This window comes from Anas platyrhynchos, chromosome 6 (assembly GCF_047663525.1).
Source record: "Anas platyrhynchos isolate ZD024472 breed Pekin duck chromosome 6, IASCAAS_PekinDuck_T2T, whole genome shotgun sequence".
Taxonomy (NCBI): Eukaryota; Metazoa; Chordata; class Aves; order Anseriformes; family Anatidae; genus Anas; species Anas platyrhynchos.
Window position 1 is genome coordinate 6,629,538 of NC_092592.1, and position 16,968 is coordinate 6,646,505.

The 16,968-nt window shown below is 43.4% G+C and overlaps 1 protein-coding gene across 6 annotated transcripts in view; it reads right to left on the bottom strand.

Moving 5' to 3' along the window:
- MCU (mitochondrial calcium uniporter) overlaps positions 1–16,968 on the bottom strand; it is a 70,389-nt gene that overhangs the window by 4,342 nt on the left and 49,079 nt on the right. For 2 of the 6 annotated variants that reach the window (XM_027460789.3, XM_027460790.3), the window contains exons 2-6: positions 8,499–8,568; positions 4,366–4,536; positions 3,137–3,241; positions 745–905; positions 90–293 (exon numbers count right to left, since the gene is read on the bottom strand). In XM_027460789.3, the coding sequence (XP_027316590.1) occupies positions 90–293; positions 745–905; positions 3,137–3,241; positions 4,366–4,536; positions 8,499–8,568 (711 nt within the window). Of the gene's footprint in view, positions 1–89; positions 294–744; positions 906–3,136; positions 3,242–4,365; positions 4,537–8,498; positions 8,569–8,707; positions 8,750–10,722; positions 10,831–12,443; positions 12,504–12,645; positions 12,703–16,968 lie in introns of those variants that run through there. The other 4 variants (XM_072040318.1, XM_072040317.1, XM_072040315.1 and 1 more) reach the window with 4 other exon arrangements.

Here is a 16,968-nt window from a genome sequence, read left to right on the forward strand (position 1 = left end):
TAGTAGGCATGATTTTGCTATTTTTCTAGCGAGTAGAGCTCATATCAAGTCTTCTAGTGGAGAGTCAATGTCAGCACAAGAATTCCTACCTGGCGAGTCATTACGAAATAAGCATACATTGCCATGGCACTACCATAGGTGATGAAATAGGTGACTGGTTCCATAATGTCCCAAGAATACTCCCACCAGGTGAGGCGGGCCAGAATCCCAAACTGAGTGGCCATGTAGGCCAGCCCTCCCCACAACACCAGGGTTGTCCTCTTCTCTGCTTTCCTGCTGAGCTCCAGCCTAACCTGCAAAAAACAGAAGCACATGCCTTGTATTCTCAGAAAAATACATCAATAGGTAACATAAAAATAACACCTTGTATCTATATTCAATGTTAAGTTGGGACATGATCAAGGCTAGGTTATGCAGACAACTCTAGACTTTTCCATCAGTTTCTTGCCATCATCCATATTTCACTCTGAGCATGCTTTGGATACTTTCCAAAGCTGCTTATTCCTCTATGTTCAGAAACATTCTGTTGTATTAGCCCCAGTCTCTATTAGCAGGTTCATTTCCATTTCACATAAAGCAAGGAAACAGGATTTCTACAGACATCAGAAACAGATGTACTTTGGTATACACAGAGGCAACTTCTTTTCAAACATATTTGAAGCATGCCGGGGCTTAATTAAAACATTGACGTGACTTAAGACTGCATTTAGAGGATAAGTAAAATACAAACGAGAAGCTTCTCACTTTTTCTAGCGGTGCTAGTTGCTCCTTCAGTTCCTCTAGTCTCCCTATGAGCTCCTTCTCTTTGTTCAGCTGGTGCTCCTCAATGCACAAGGCGGTATACAACTGCTGAACCAATGTCTTGACATCATTCAGCGTAGTTGCATTTTCATGGCTTAAGAGCTCTAGGAAAGAAAAAGGCTTCTTTATGTGTGTTTATCCACAGGACTTCTTGCGCATACTTCAGAAACTGCTATTACTCTGCACAGGAAACATTTGAAATAATCCTTCTAACACAAAAGCCTCTGGAAGAGTTCCAGCACTCTAAGATAATGCAATGTCTTTGAAAGAAAACCAGGCTTTATTATCGGATATTCCTAAAGTTTGATCAGAACAGGAAGAAGATGCATGCTAATAGCTTGCCAGATATCAACAGCTACTTGTGATCCGTAGTTAAACGCAAGACTCAGTGAAGACAAGTGAACAACTAATATGATCGATCACATCCATGATGCCAGCCCATCAGCAACTCTAGTCCTTGACTATGGCAGCCACTGATCTTAGGTCAGTGGCTCCAAGAACATGCAGTCTTATAATTATTTTGAGTACTGATGCCAGGAATTGTTTCCCAGCACTCAGGGGGCAACTCTCTGTGGAGTTGCCTACAGGGCGATGAAATCCTCCCCCCCACACATTTAAAGACAAGACAGGTAGTGACATGGCCACTACCTGAAACAGCCCAGAGCCCTGCACTGCAGCACAAAAAGGGTCCCTACGGGAAAACAGCCAATAAAGGAGCTGTGACCAGTGGCATTGTATTACTCAGCCCACATGGGGAAAAAGTAAGTATAAAGCAAAAGAACTCAACATCAGGCAAATAAAAAAGTAGCATCCTTAGGCTTGTACCTTAGATTATGAAGAACAAGTTTACGAACACAGAGAACACAACCAACAGAAAATCTGCAGCAACCTGCCTTCTGGGAAGGTAGACTTGGCCTATAAGTCTTGAAAGGGCAGCAAACAGAAGAGTGATTGATGATACCCTGATGACAAGCTAGGGACAGCTTAAGCTTTAACACTAGCAGACCAAGAGAAAGAAGTGACTCAGTGGTCTGTGCCAAGGTATGCAGTAAGCAAACTGCACGCATCCTAGCTAAGCATGTTCTACTCCACTGTGAAGAAGCAGCCCATGTGACCCTACAGAAGTGACTATCAAAAGACATTTTAAGTGTCTGGGCATACACATTTCAAAATACACAGTGAGATTTTGTAAAGGAAAAACAATAGCTCAAAGTTGAACAGAACTCATCTCAGTGCTTCTTTACAGGCACGTCCATTTTAGTGCAAGCTAACTATGGATATCTCCTTGACCAATGAATCAGAGGCAGCAATTTCACCTAACCTATGCAATCCCAGAGCTCACCTGCAAGCAAGCTAATCAAAACCATGCCAACTCCTTGGCACAAACTGGGCTCTCTCCAACACTTTGAGAGCAGGCTGTATGAATTGTCTTGCCCTGGGACAGCAGTTTCTCCAGTGCAGAAACAGACACCACATTTGCATTCTCACTGAGTTGAGTTGAGTGGAGACCAGCTAGGCCTTATACCAATGCCTGTTCTCAGGGGCTAACAGCTGGAAGAGATGGCTGTGTAAAATCCTTGAGGACTCTACTTCTCTGGCTTAAAAAGTCTTAAGCATGTGAAAACACTGCGCTTAGGACACAGAGCAGCAGAGAGATCAGTGAGCTACTGTTCTTGTGTGCTATTCACATCTCAGATATCCTGTCTTAATGGACAGTTTTCTCTTAACGGGCTTTTAAGGAGAGAGGAGCAAACATCTCTAGTAGAGGTCAGCCTAAGCCAGAGACAGGAGCGAAGCAGCATCTCACCCAATGCTGCATTCCCAGATTTGAGTGGGAGGATTCTAAGGACAAGTGGCTGCACACAGATCTCTCAGTCATCAGAAATTGCTTTTTTTGCTTGCTATCTTTATGTTGTGAACAAGAACACTAGAACTCATTTTTCATTTCCAGCATTTTAAGTACCACACTTTGCAGAAACAAAAATCTTCACTGGCAAGTGGGATAACAGTTCTTCCAAATCAGATGAGTATAATTCCCATTTTACATTCAAATACTTCATAATGACTTATAAAGGGTAAATTACTTCTTGTACTTATTTAATTCTCTTGTGAGGGATGCTGGCCCTGAAGAGAATGAATATTTGCTTTTCATCACTACTCTACGATTATTTGGAAATACCTGAGTTGGACTACAAGGGTTGGATTAGAAACTGCGAGCTTTCCTTCAGAAAAAAATTTTGTGTTCATGAACAAGGTAGGAAAACATGCTGCAATTTAACAGGCAAGTGACTACTGAAATGCCTTTCTGACATCCACAAGAACCAGGCTGGTTTACCTCTCTTTGGTGGTCTAACATGGTACGTGACATCATTAATGATCAGTTTGAAGTCATCCAGTAGAAGCAGATCTATGCCTGTGGAGGAGGCAACACGTGTGCCATCTGTAAGGCAAACACAACTCAGTAGTAGTAGCAAAGAACCTAAACTACTCACAGCAAAGCAAGCTGTAATACCATCCCACATCCAGCTGGGGGACTTGCACATTTTCCTGCAGACAATATTCTTTGTCAAGCCAGACCTACAGAGTGGGAGATCTTGCATGGCAAACACTAACTAAGCTATGATGTATCTGCTTTTCTGTATTTGTGTTATTTTGGGTCATCTTGTAAAAAGCAGCTCCTTTCAACCCCACAGCATGAACATATTACCAAGTTCTGCAATACAATCCTCTTACGTGACCTTCACCTTTCCCCACTGGCATTAGAGATGATCAGACTTTCAAGGAAATGGCTGCTTTGAAGGAACTCTCTTGTAAGACTTCCTAATGTTTCAGAGCTTTAGTGGCTAACAAATACATAATTGAGCAAAACACAATGAAATAGGCCATTAAGTGAAATATGATGGAGTTCATAGTTAGGATATTTCCTTTGTACCACCTTTCACACCCGCTTTCTAATTGATTATAAACTACTTGGTATCCCTCATCTTCAGGCTACGTAGTAGGAAACTCATTTAAAATATAGATATTAGACCTAATGGAGGTGAACTGAAAACACATCCGTGGCAAATTTAAGGCCTTCAGGCAAAACCACCAGCAACAGCTGTGTACGTATTTATCAGTAGCTTGAACACAAGCTTATGCTTTTTTCCACTTCTTTGTAACATTCTGTGCATTCTGAATGTGAACTTCATGATACCAACCACCACCATTACAGCAGTCCCCCAATATGCTGGTGTGAGTTCGCAGTGCTCCAGCACAGGCTACTACTACACTCTGTGTTTTCAAGTCATTGCATACAAGCAGACAGGCAACAGAGATAACATCCTTACTGTTAGGGAATCTTTCAGGCTGAAGCTAAGCATTAAGAACATTTTCCTCCTCTTTAGCTCCACAATCCAATTTCCTTGGCAAACCTGACCAAAGACAAATACTCCTACTCTAGAAGTGACATTTCTACTTTCTGGGGAATGTCTGAGAACTCACACCTTATCAAGCTTTTACTTAAAAAGGAAAAGGCTAGATAAAAGTATCTGTCAAGTAAATCAATTAGTTTGTAAACAGTACCTGCTGAGTAGATTGCAACCCGATCGATTCCTCGGTCCTCTGCTTGCAGCTGTTGTAAGAACACACCGACAGAGTCTGAGATAGGTTTAAGCGTGAACTGGCAACGTTCACGCCGAGATGGAAGATTCACAGAGATCACAGGTAACCCATTTTGGTAAACTACCGTCACTTCTAAAAAGAAAAAGAAAGATGAAAACAATAATTACCCTTAAAAATGAACAGATCTCATAATAATTGTGTCTGTTCTACAGAGGCAAAGCAAATAGGGCTAGGAGATCAACATGAAACAAACTTGAAATTTTTGGTTCAACTTCTATCACAAGATGTGTCCTTCATTGACAAAAACCCGAGAGACATCAGAAGCTTTCACTCCCATTAATTTGGCAGGGTCTACTAAGCTCTCAGTGCCATGGGGAAAAATAAAAACAGAAGATAGTTCCTCTAAGCACAATGACTAGATTTTGAGAACCAGAAAATTTTGGATTAGGGAAGACCGGGACTACACGATTTAGCAGGATTTACGGCCCAGAAGACAAAGGCAGATTGTGTATATTAGGAAACATCAAGTAAAGACCTACTTCAAGCCATTTTATTTTTGTTTAGGACTGGTTTCCTGCGCTTTGTCCTGAGGCAACAAATATTTAAGAGAGCAGTCAAGAGTATTAGGTGGTAGGAACAGCACTCTGAGTTTGAGTTTAAACTTCAAGGTCATTTCATCTAAAATTCATGGGATCAATACACTTCCTACTTCCGAAGACAGATGTTACTTCTTAGGTGTAGCTAAAACAACATTTTCTTTTTTTTTTTTTAGTGCTGTCTGGAGCTTTTTCAAAAGCATTCTTAAGGATTTCACTGCACCTTTCTAAAATTGTGGTGACCTGAACAAACTGTAAGCTAGTTATTATTTTACTGCCAGCAAGACAGCCCACTCTGCGTGCTTCAGGACAGCCAGACATACAAAAGTTCCAAGTTCAATCTCCCTAAACCCTCCACTGAGTCACGAACAGTCCAAACCTCCCCAAATGCAGTAGTTGCTAAGATATAGCAGCACACCTAAGAATGATTCACTTGGGATTGTTGGGTATTTTTCTTATGTAAAGACGTACTGTTTTTTTGTTGCAGAGAGCATTTGCCACGTCTCAAGGATTATGCAGTCGCACCCACCCACGCTGCACCTGGCTTAGTCCTTGCACCTGTTGTAGCTACGGCCAGCTACACAAACCACACCATCCAAACTCATCCAGCTCCTGTGCTGACATTCCAAGTTGACTCAAGCAGCTAACAAAGTCACAAAGTAGAAGCAAATAACCACATTTTATCTGCCAAAAGCAGCTATTCCCAGCAACCCGCTGTTCAGAAAGTTGTGCATCCACTGCCTTTGTACCTCCCCGTTCAGGTCAGTTGCTGCCAGATGATGAACTCTTACATAGCAGCATCATTCACACACCAGGATGTGTCCTGGGGCAATGTGCTGTTCTGGGAAGGGAGGCTCCTGGATGTTGAAAAAGGCTGCACAAGTGCTGCACACTTTTACAAGGCAAGGGCAGCCCTCTCAGGCTTTTTGAGTTTATTGTCACATGCCTTCATAAACTGAATAAAGCATATAAAGCTTTCTTTCCTCTTCCTGGGGACTGCTATCCAGCGCTGACAGAGATGTCCTCATGTCATCCTTAAAGAGTAGGCAGAAGTGACCAGATATGGACATCTAAAATAACTAAAGAATCTCAGTAGGCTCCAGTACATGGAAACTGCTAAGTGCCTATTCTCAAGATTCAGTCACACCTGACAGAATTTCAGTAGCTTTATTGTTTCAATGCTTAAAACTCAGTCAGATATTTACTGGAAAAAATAGAGCAAGCTGCCAGTTTATTTGGACAGTTAGACAGAATTTCAGGCTCCACATCAGCAGCTGTTGTGACACAAGCTATCAGATTTTGCAGTCATGCACTCCAGCACTTGAGCAAGGGGCTGGTAAGAAATATGAGAGCATTAACTACACTTGTGATTTTTCCACATAAGAGAGCAGGCTCAAAAGGAATGATCAACATGTTTAGAAGCTTAAAACAGCCAACAAAGTACTGAATTCACTGATTCTGTGAGCAGCACGTACAACATTGTTGCTTATATAACCACAGGACTGCTGCAGAGAGCTCAACTGCCATGAAAAACATTATTTAAAACACTACTTGACCATATATGGAGCAAGTTCGTTGTAGAAGGGAACAGGTAAGAGTGCTTGCACCAATTCCTTTCTGTTTCTCCTGAGAGAAGAACCCAGCTCCAGGACTGCCTGCTGCAAGGGAAGCGCACACAGCTCCAGCCTGGTGGTGTTTTACCCTGCACAGACTGCAGCAACAAACGCGGTGGGTCACTGTGTGTCACCAGCACCAGAAGTGTGCACAGATCCAGCTGAGGTGAAGCATCAGAGACCCAACTGTTTCTTCAGAGGACAGGCTCCGTAAGTCTGGAATCACAGCTGTTTTATGTTTTCCTTGCAAAAAGCTTGTAGAAGTCATTCCCGCCAGTGAATTATGCTAGAGAAAGTCTATAATTTCAGTTTGATCCTCACATTGCCTCCCACACAAGTTATGTCTGGTCAGATTTTTACTGCATTGAAGGGGGAAGAGCTCCGAGGCAAACCAAAAACCCAACAAAACAAAGGGCTTGTCAATAACACAGACCTAGCAAACTGTAATAGACAGCCGCAGTAAAAGTTATTAACAAGCAACAAAGCTGTCTGCCTTCTCTTCTGCTCTGACAGCCCTGTGGATGGCCTGCAAGAAGAAAACTCCAACTATTTGGACAAAGCATCTTGGCATTTCACTAATTATATAGGTAAGATTTCAGCTAGTCATCTCTGATCAAGTTTTAAGCCAGTATTTGGGTGCATGGGACAAACAAAATAGGTAGTTGCATACCAGCACTTGCAGACTCCTACAAGCTGGCCAGGAATGCTGCTAAGTAAGACAATGTAGGATTTTAAAAGCTTCATGTGCTGTATTAAGCATGAGCTCTCTTTGAGGCATGAATTCCATTTCTTCAACTTGGAAATTCCATTTCCAAGTTTTGAAAGCTGTATGTGCAGAGGTCTTCACTACTTTTTTTTTTTTTTTTTGAAAAGATGTCGAGAACAACTTGAGCAACACATTAAGAAAAAAGCTACAATAAAAAAGGGGTGGTCAGAGAAATCAGCATTGAACATCTCCTGCTGGTAAATGCAATGTTACTGGAAAAAATAAGAGAAATACTCAAGCATAACATAAGAAAGGGTAAATCACATCAGGCAAGTAGCTACACGCTTAAATTATCTTCTCAACCTTATGTTTGTTCTCTACACTTCTACCTATTTAAACCTTCCAGTTTTTATTTTGAGGTCTCCATAGCAGTCCTGTTCCCTTTGTGTTCGCACACGGTCGCTCTCCTGGCAGGGAGAGCAGTTGTGGCTGAGCCCTTCGCTTTGTTAGCTTTCAGGCTTTATTAACAAGCCTTAATGAGAAGAGGATCCTCCAACTGCTGGTGTCAGTCAGCATAAGCATGTCAGCCTCTGTGCTCAGCATACAGATGTTAAGCAGGCAGGCATCTCAGAGCTGTTTGTTTCCCTCTTTGCGTACCGAGATTTTTAAAGTTCCACCTACCTCAGCAGCGCGTTCTTTTGCTTTATGTTATGACAGCCTTATCACAAAAAAGCTTAATGCTTCAGCTGTCCCAGAATTTAAATAAAGGAACAAAACTGCCTTGGTTTCACAACTCATTTACAGCAGCAAATGCAATGCTTTCAACCGTTTGCGTGGCTGGTAGGAACTGTGCTTTCATCACATTAAAAAGTTAACAAGACATGCAGTACCCTGAAAGGTAGGCATCACACAGAGCTCACAGCTACATCAGGAGGAAGCCTGGCAAAAACCTTGGACAGTTGCATGCAGTGACATCCTTCTTCAGAAAGCCTGTCCACTTTTGTAAGAACAGTTATTAGAAAAGTTGACTGTTTCCTTGATTCTTCTTGACTGACTTTGTTGTCACTTCCTCAGTTCGAAACTGAATTACCTTCCAGCCAGCAAAGCCTCAACCAGAAAAGGGGTCAAGGAACATGACTCAAGCTGAAAACAAGCCAAAAGTTTCTCTATGTCACTCACCATCAGAGGGCACTACCGTACTGCAATAGACCACTCTTACACTCTGCCAAGGAGAAAGCCTCTGATGCACCTAGAAAATACAAGCACAGCAAAAGGACAAACGTTCAGTCACGCTATCCGGCAGAATCGCACCCCACTGCCACCTCCTGTCCCCTCTCCCGCCATCCCCTGCCCTGATGCCCGGGCATTTCCTCCGAAAAACCGGAGACCTGGCGAGAACAGCCCCTTCCTGCCATCTGCCACCCAGCAGGGCTCTGCCCCTCGGCCAAGCTCACCCTACACATCTCTCAGCATATTTAGTTTCAAGTGAGAATGTGCAAGGCAACAGCTGGGGTTTTGTTCCCCTTAACGGAAAAAAAAAAATAAAGCCACAGTAAGCTAGTTTTTAGAAATTCAATTCAGACTACCATGCAGACATGGAAAGGAGAAATCCCACAAAAACATCAGTTCTCAAGGGTTAAGATCCAGTGTACCATTGGGAAGGTTTAGGGAGTTCTGGATTACAAGGTTCATTCTCTTAAGGTTGTTTTCTCTGCTGAATTATATTATTTTTCCTCCCTTACAGAGATGGAAGCCAAACTAAGATACAAGTAGTAAACATGCCTGTTCATAGATAGAACAAATTGTCCAAGACAGAAACAAAAACTGTGATACGGAGCTATAAAAAGAATAAGCCTAATAAGAGAGGGAAACGCATGAATGGTTCATATGTTCTTCAACCTTGGCAAGGGACTAATTTGTTCATGAAAGCCTACAATCAGCCTGATTGTAGCCTGTCTTCTAAGATATTTTATATGTTATACACTAACACACCACTCTCCCCCAGTAAAACTACAATTCTGACAAAGAGGAGCTCCATTTTTACCAGAACAGTAAGGCACAACACCAGCTCCCCTCTGCCTCATGGGTATATATTCAAGTGACTGCCACCCGGGTTTTTCAACCGCTCTGGTCCAACACAAGCATTCCTGGGGATTTTTGTTTGCTGTTTTTAAAATACAGCTGCCAAGCCTGCATTTCTATAAAGGTATCCCACAGGTAGGGCTTGCTTTAAGTAAATTTCTAATGGAAGTTTGGAAACAAAGCCCAGGCAGTTGGTTATTTCTCTGCCAAACTGTCCAGATTTCCATATTTTGCAAGGTTGCTTTCAATAACCTACTTAAAGAAGCTTTCTCTGCTACTTTTCTTCTGGAGCCTGCTACGCAAATCGAGGACAGCTTCAGCTGCATTAGTCTCGAAAGCAGGACCTATGCCCAGACAGTCAGGGCATTGACAGCTCTGGGAATTCACTCTAGCTCCTGTTGTATTGACACTCCATTTTTCCATGTCTTAACAATGAAAATCATTGAAGTCATTTTCAATTTTGCTTGTTGCTGCAACTGCATTTTCAGCTTCTGACCGTGGAGTCAGGGAACTAACAGCAAAGAGGAACTCGGTGTTCAACAGCTACAACAGAAGTCAGCAGCAGCACAGTTTGGAAAGGATAAAGTTTAAAACAAAACAAAACAACACTGTATGTTGGGAAGGCAAATTTGCCTTTTGACATTTGAAAACAGCAAGTCTTCTGGACCGATAAGCACCCCTGTGCTACTGCTGAGCAACCAGGAAACCACCCCACCTGAAGAAATTATTTTTTTGAATGAAAAAAGAAAAGCAAACCACACAGGTACAGCCACACATTTTGGACAAATCATCTTGGCATCATTACTACATCATGGTAAAGTCAGAAGCTGCACGCCACATACAAGCCAGTATCAGCTTCTATTCAGAGTTTTACTAGATGATGGAAAACCTCCATAAGAAGGCAAAAAAATCGCCAAACACCTGACCAGTTCCTATTTCAAACTACCAACTTCAATTGTAATCCTTCTGAAAACACTGTTCTACCTGGTGAGATACTAAGCGTGCAAAATTTATCCAGTGAGACAGAACCATCTGTGAGAGCACTTTCACAACGCACTGGTTTTGTATTTATTTCACCCGATCCCATGGCAGAGCTGTGCTTCTCACAGCTTTACTCTTCCCTTTTATATGGCATTAATCATCTATTTTTGAAATACTGCACACCAGGAGCCTGCCTTCCTACCAGATTTGCACAGCAGCCCAAAAGTTTTAGTAGCTGTTTTCAGAAAAATCCTACAACCCACTAAACCCAGGTTTATCTCACCACTAAACAGCTATATAACTGAAAGATTTTATCAGCTAGCATCTGTAATGACTTTACCTTAAGGCCATGAACATTTGACAGGTACAAGCTAGCTCCAAAAATCTCCTTGCCTTTATGCACACAGGCAAAACAGGTTGAAAAGCAGAGCATGTTAGATGACTAATCAAAAAGCTGAGGTGTCCTCAGATGCAGCCTCTTTGGCAATTTTTTCACCCAAATGAAGGTGTGCCCCAACTCCACGTTTCGCTCACCACACAGCAGTACACCACGGCTGCATTTTCTAGAAAGAGACATTGGTTAAACCTCTCATATCTGTCACTGCCGCAGGTCTGAACTGTGCCTTGCAATGCTGCTGTCAGAAACCTCTTATCTAGGAAAGCAGTCTCTACTGGGTAGAGGGAAAAAGAGGAACAAATGAACTCCAAGTCAGCACAGACTCAAACGTCATCTCCTGCCATCCAAGGTTAGTGAGAGCTTGAGGAACCATCAGTCAGTTTTATTCTTGAAGGGTGGCCATTGTTTTAGAATTAAGATGGAGAGAAGTGCCTCAACCCTTTATCCTACACATCTACAATTCAACAGCTTTATGCAGAATTGTGACAGGAGGCTGAAGTTCGGGACTGAAGCAGTGCAGGGTGGAGGAGAGGAACACGTTTCAAGCTTCACTGACCAGATCTCATGACAATTTGTCTGCAGTCAACAGCTCACCGCTTCAAAGAAATGCAGAATAACTACACCAGGGTTTCGGCTGTGAATTCCAGAGCGATATGCGGAGTATGAAAAGCACTAAATCCCAAACACTGACATGAGGAGCTTTAAGCACCAACATGACTTGGTGAGCCTGAAGACAACACAAGCAGGAATTCACTTCTCACACCCACTAAATCCTTTGTTTCCCGTCTCACTGGTGCTAAGATGCACCTTAAGACTCAGGGTTGCACAACAGAATGATTAACGGCGCATTAAGGGAGCAAGAGCGAAAAAAATAATCCCAGTCCTCTGTCTAAAATAGCACTTCCTCCAGCCTTGTCAAGGTCTATATCAGACAATCCAAACGTCAGATACCAGCATCTCTGGAGGGCCTGGCATAGCTATCTCAAATCTATGCTGGTGACAAAGTTAATCAAAGCTGTAACAGAAGAAGAGCCTTGTAGCTACCAGCAAGTGCTCTCTGACAGGAAAAGAGGGAGCAATCTGACAGAGCTCATGTTCTACATTTTGTGTAATTACCAAATGACAGACTACCAAGTCTCCAAAGTCTGATTAAAAAGAGTTGTCCAGGAAATAAAAGAAAGCATTTGAAAGGTGAATCTCCATCTAGAAAGCATTTGAAAGGTGAATCTCCATCTAAAACACAAGTAAGAAATGCTGCTAGGCTGTTACCTGGAGTGCAATTAACCATCACATTGCAGAGCTTTTGTGAAATACCAAGTATATTCTGTGTAAAAAAAAAAAAAAAAGTCACCCTAAGATATTTTACAAGATACATTTGCAGCTGCCAGCCGCAATATTCATCTCTGAAGGGCCTGCTTGAACCGAGGCTGCCCTGAGCCAGCCGTGAAGCAGCTCACCTTTTCCAAGGGGCAACAGCTATTTTCCTCTAGCCCCACTTTCACAGCATGAAAAAAACACATCTTTTCAAGCTCTAATAGCAGTTACGGTAAAACCTCCTGGCCCGTATCTCAGTGAGAAGAATTGCCGCAAGCTTCCCCGAGCAGTCACAGTAACCCAAGCCACCCGCCTCAAAAGCGCCAAAGAGCTCCTTTTATCAATCTTACTTCATGGCTCCAACTAGTTCTGCTCCTGTACTCAGCCTGTGACATTTTTATCGCTCTCCAACAGCGCTTTCATCGTTAGTCGTCAGGTCCTGCCCTCCCGCCTTGCTCCCCTCACAGTGGGTGTTTGCAAAGCGGAGGAAATGGAGCAAAATGGCGTTCTGACCAGAACTCCCTCGCCCATCCTCCATGATGTGGAGCTTACCAAGGGCTTGCAACGCTGTTCCTCACGCTTTTCCCACCTCATTCCTCTTTTCCAACATCTTGGCACTTTTTCCTCGTTTCCTCAGGGGTGCGGAGGGGCTCTGCTGTGCCCTGTGGTGGGGCTGCTGGAACCTTCTGGAATGTTCTGGAACCAACCAGGGCAGCTCCACTTCTCCTCACAGAGCCCCTGCAGGACCCTCACGGAACATTCTAGAACCAGCTGGGACAGACCCAGTCTCCCCCCAGAGACCCCTGCTGGAACCTTCCAGAAGGTTCTGGAACCAGCCCCGACCTCTCCTCAGAGCCCCCTCAGCCCTGCTGCCAGCACCCAGGCACAGGCGCCCAACACAGCAGCTACTGAGGCAAAGCTTGCGAGGGAACCAACCCCTCATGTACGCAGGGCTCTGGGCACAGACGAGACCACTGCAGGCACTCTGCTCCATTTTGCCCTCAGCACTCCCTGTTGACACCACAAATACTCATCCCTCTCATTGGCTCTACGCCATTTTTACTATGGTTTCTCCTCTCCCTTCACCTTCTCTTTTGTTCCAATCCCACAACTAAAGCAAGTGAGCTAGCAATAATAGTGAAAGATATCAACGTGACATCCCTTGAATTGCATCTCAGGCTCAAAAAGAGGCAGGAGAATGCTATTTAGACAAGGATGAACCTCTCTCTGGCAGTTCCTCATGCCCATGGCGCTGCACTGTGCCTCATCCAGCCCTGCTCCTGCTGGGTGCCTTCCCTCAGCACCCTCCAGAGACTTCCAGAGATGATAAAAATAGGTCAGTCTGGCCCCAGAGAGCTCTTCCCACCTCTTTCACCCCCCTCCTTTTCCACCTCCATTCTTCCATGACATCTGGGCTCTGTGGCCTGCTTCCAGGATTTTTCCCTTTGGGATCAGTTTCAGAGAAAGATCGAGATTTTCACCTTCACCATGGATTTGCTCAACAAATAAGAGGAATCCTGTTGGGCTTCCTCCAACTTTTTGCTACGGTCTCTGGATACATCCACATAGTAAATATTTCAGGAAATGTTTCCTTTAGGGAACAGACTGCTACTGTTTCAGCATGTGGCATACAATAAAGCACACGTTGTTACCCTCATACAGCCCCTACTGTTGCAAGAGCAATCCTCAAACCACAGGTTTTTGCTACCCAGCAGCAAATACCCCAAACGTTTGACCAGAAACAGAAGTGGCAGTGAAAGATCTTACTGCCCTTTTCACCATACAGCTTGTCTCCCAGGATCTGATCGCTTGCCTGACTAAATCCCACTGCCTTCAACTCATTTCTTGTTCTGTCAGCACGACCTTGCTTGTATCCCACTTGCAAAGTCAGATTTTGCCTCGAAAAGAACACTTCTCACCCACTGCCTCCATAGGGTAATGTTTCTGTGGATGAAGGTCAAGCAAATGAGAACCACTCGGAACAGCAGTACTGTTTTTCGTGATTTTTTTTTTTTTTTTTAAATCAGGCTGAGGAGATGGACACAAAAAAGGCAATGCCAGTAAGATGTGGGAAGTGTTAATCTTGGCATTTTGAAGCACTTCATACGACCTACACATTAGCAAATGGTCCTCAGTTGCCACCCTTCTCACTCCTGCCTGAATTTTCTCTTCTTCCAGTATTAGCACAGAGCTTGATCACATCTGCTAGGACGAACGCAAACAGGAGGTGAGCTATAAATACTCCCTTCTCATCCTGCTTCCTCTGCCCATCTGCCTAAAAAGAAACAGGTAACCCACAGTGTCCAGCAAGAGGTGGGGGTAGGAGGAAGGAGACGCATCCCCTGCTAAAGAAACGTAAGGGAATGAAGCAGCTGATCCCTGTTTTCACTGCATCTTTCTCCCAGCATTACTGCTGCTGTGGAGATGCTGCAACGAGGAGTTTTGTAACAGGAACATCACTGCTAACACTGTGACAGAGCCGAGGGCAGGAGTGGGAAGAGGAGGTGATGAAAAACTTTAACGGACACGTTAAGCACATCGGTCAAGCAATCCTTGCTGCTTTTAACAGGTGCTTCCCTCATGCTCCCACCATCCACACCCACTTCTTCCCCCAACAAAAAAATATGTATTTCAGACTACAAACTTAATTTTCCTGCAAACGTCAACAACTTGCAGAGAATTGCACTGCTCCTGCTTTACTTGAAACAGATTACAACCGTAGTACACCAGACCACCACAGTCCCTCCTTCCCAACCTGGCACAGCCCTCCCTCCCTCTAGCCATCAAAAATTGGGGCTGGAACATTTCCCTTGCAGTTGGTGATGCCAGAGCACGGTTTCACTATTAAAATACTTTTGCTTTACCGGGGTAGGTCAGTTGAATTCCATTTCTTTAGTACAGACCTCACGGTTACTGGGAAAAAGCTGAGAATTTAATTCCCTTGCATCTCGAGGCTTGAAAAAAAAAAAAACAAAAAAACAAAAAAAACACAACACCAGAAAGCAAACAAAATACCATTACATATTTAAAGCCTGCGTCAGCTTTGCAGCCTGCATACAAAGACAACTCAAAGCTGAATCTTTCCGAACTTATTACTTGATCCTTCCTCTATTAACTTTTCTCATATTAAAGGGGCTTCAAATCTTGGTTTAGGAAAGAGTTTGAACAATTTTCTTTGTTTTTATTCCACTCATTTCAAGGTTCTTTGCTCCATGATCATCTCCATCAGCCACTGACATCTGATTACTGTATGAGCAGAGACAAGAAATCAGACTGATTCCTGCATGGCAACTTACCATTTTTGTTGTTGCTGTTGGTGGTTTTATTGTCTCTACCTCTTATCTAACCGCATTAGCCAACTCCCTATGTTATAACCAGTTGACAGAGAAGCTCTGATCCCTCTCTTCTCCCACCTTGCTGCCATTCTGCGTAAAAAGCAGCAAGAGCTTCTTGGTGAGGAAACAGCAGCCAGTGATGTACCCCTAGCATATACAAGACCAAGAATGAAACAATAAGCTGAGTTATGGAATTAAATTTCCACAAGTGCACGGAAATTCCTTCTGCCTCAGCACGTACTGGGGAGCGGCCAACTCGTGCTGGTTTTCGAAGGAAATAAACTCACATGAGGGAACTTGGCTTTCAGCTCTTGAAGAGAAACACCAGACTCTTGCAGACTTCAGTCAGCATCAGCATTTGCACAGGGCAGAACAAGGCAGGTCCTTTGTACCCACAGAGCCATAGCAAGTCACTGCAAACACTAAGGACAAAAAGCTCTCTCTCCCAAATGAGGGGCCTTACAGGGGAAGCTTGGAGACCCAGTTATCTTTAGGACTGGATCCCATATGAGCCACTTAGGTATGGAACTTAAAAGTATTACCCAGAAGCGCCAGATATATTTCTTAGATTCTCATATTCTGGAATTCAGCTTCTAAGAGAAAAGTCACAGCTCTGGGAAATGGTTACAAATACCTGTGGCTAATTACTACTGGCCAAGTTTCTCCTGTAAGAAATACCAAAGCTTAGGACATTCAGCTTGAAATGCTTCTTCACCTTCTACACTCCATTCACGCTACTTGACTACCAGGTGTGATTAGTACAGTAAAAAAAAAAAAAATAAAAAAAATCAATGCTTGAGCTAGTCCTATGCTCATGAAGCTCTGGAAAAATCTTCTGTTGGATTTTGGATTAAAAGTGGATGCCTGACATCTTTCCCCTGGATATATACTACCTGCCATGAGGATTGCTACTGTGCTACTCAGATTTCTAAATCATGTACATTCCCTTGCATGTTATCGTTGTGAAAAGAACAAAAAAAGAAAACCAACAAAAATGCAAGAATATTTTAAAGGCACTAAAGAGCATTGTTTCACTGTGCCACCAGCCAACAGCTCATGAACTTATATGAGAAATGAATACCTCTATAATGTTAATGTTTAATTACCCCTCAGTTAATGATGCACCTATTTTTAAGGACAGCCTCCCACCTCCACCCTGAAAGAGGAAATTGCACCACAGTCACCTAATGCGTGCCAGAAGGATGTGCCTAAAGAGGCAACTCAGCACAAGTTAAACAAGTGAACAGCAGTGCTTTGCAGGAGCACATCTTTGGCATACTAATCCAATGTAGTACGAATACAGGCTGATTTTAAATCTGACATTTAATAGTATGTCAGGTTCAGCTCTGAAGGCTTCCCAGTTGGACTTGCTTTAGCTCCTCTCACCTGCCCTCTCTGCAAGAGCAGGCTTGACCCCTTCTGTACACAGCGCAAGGAACAGCCACGTGACACCCTACTGCATTTTATGCATGGTTTCGGAAAAGCAAACTTTTCTGTATTTCCCCAAGCTCCTCAGTACCGAGGTCTTACAGTTGCAGCC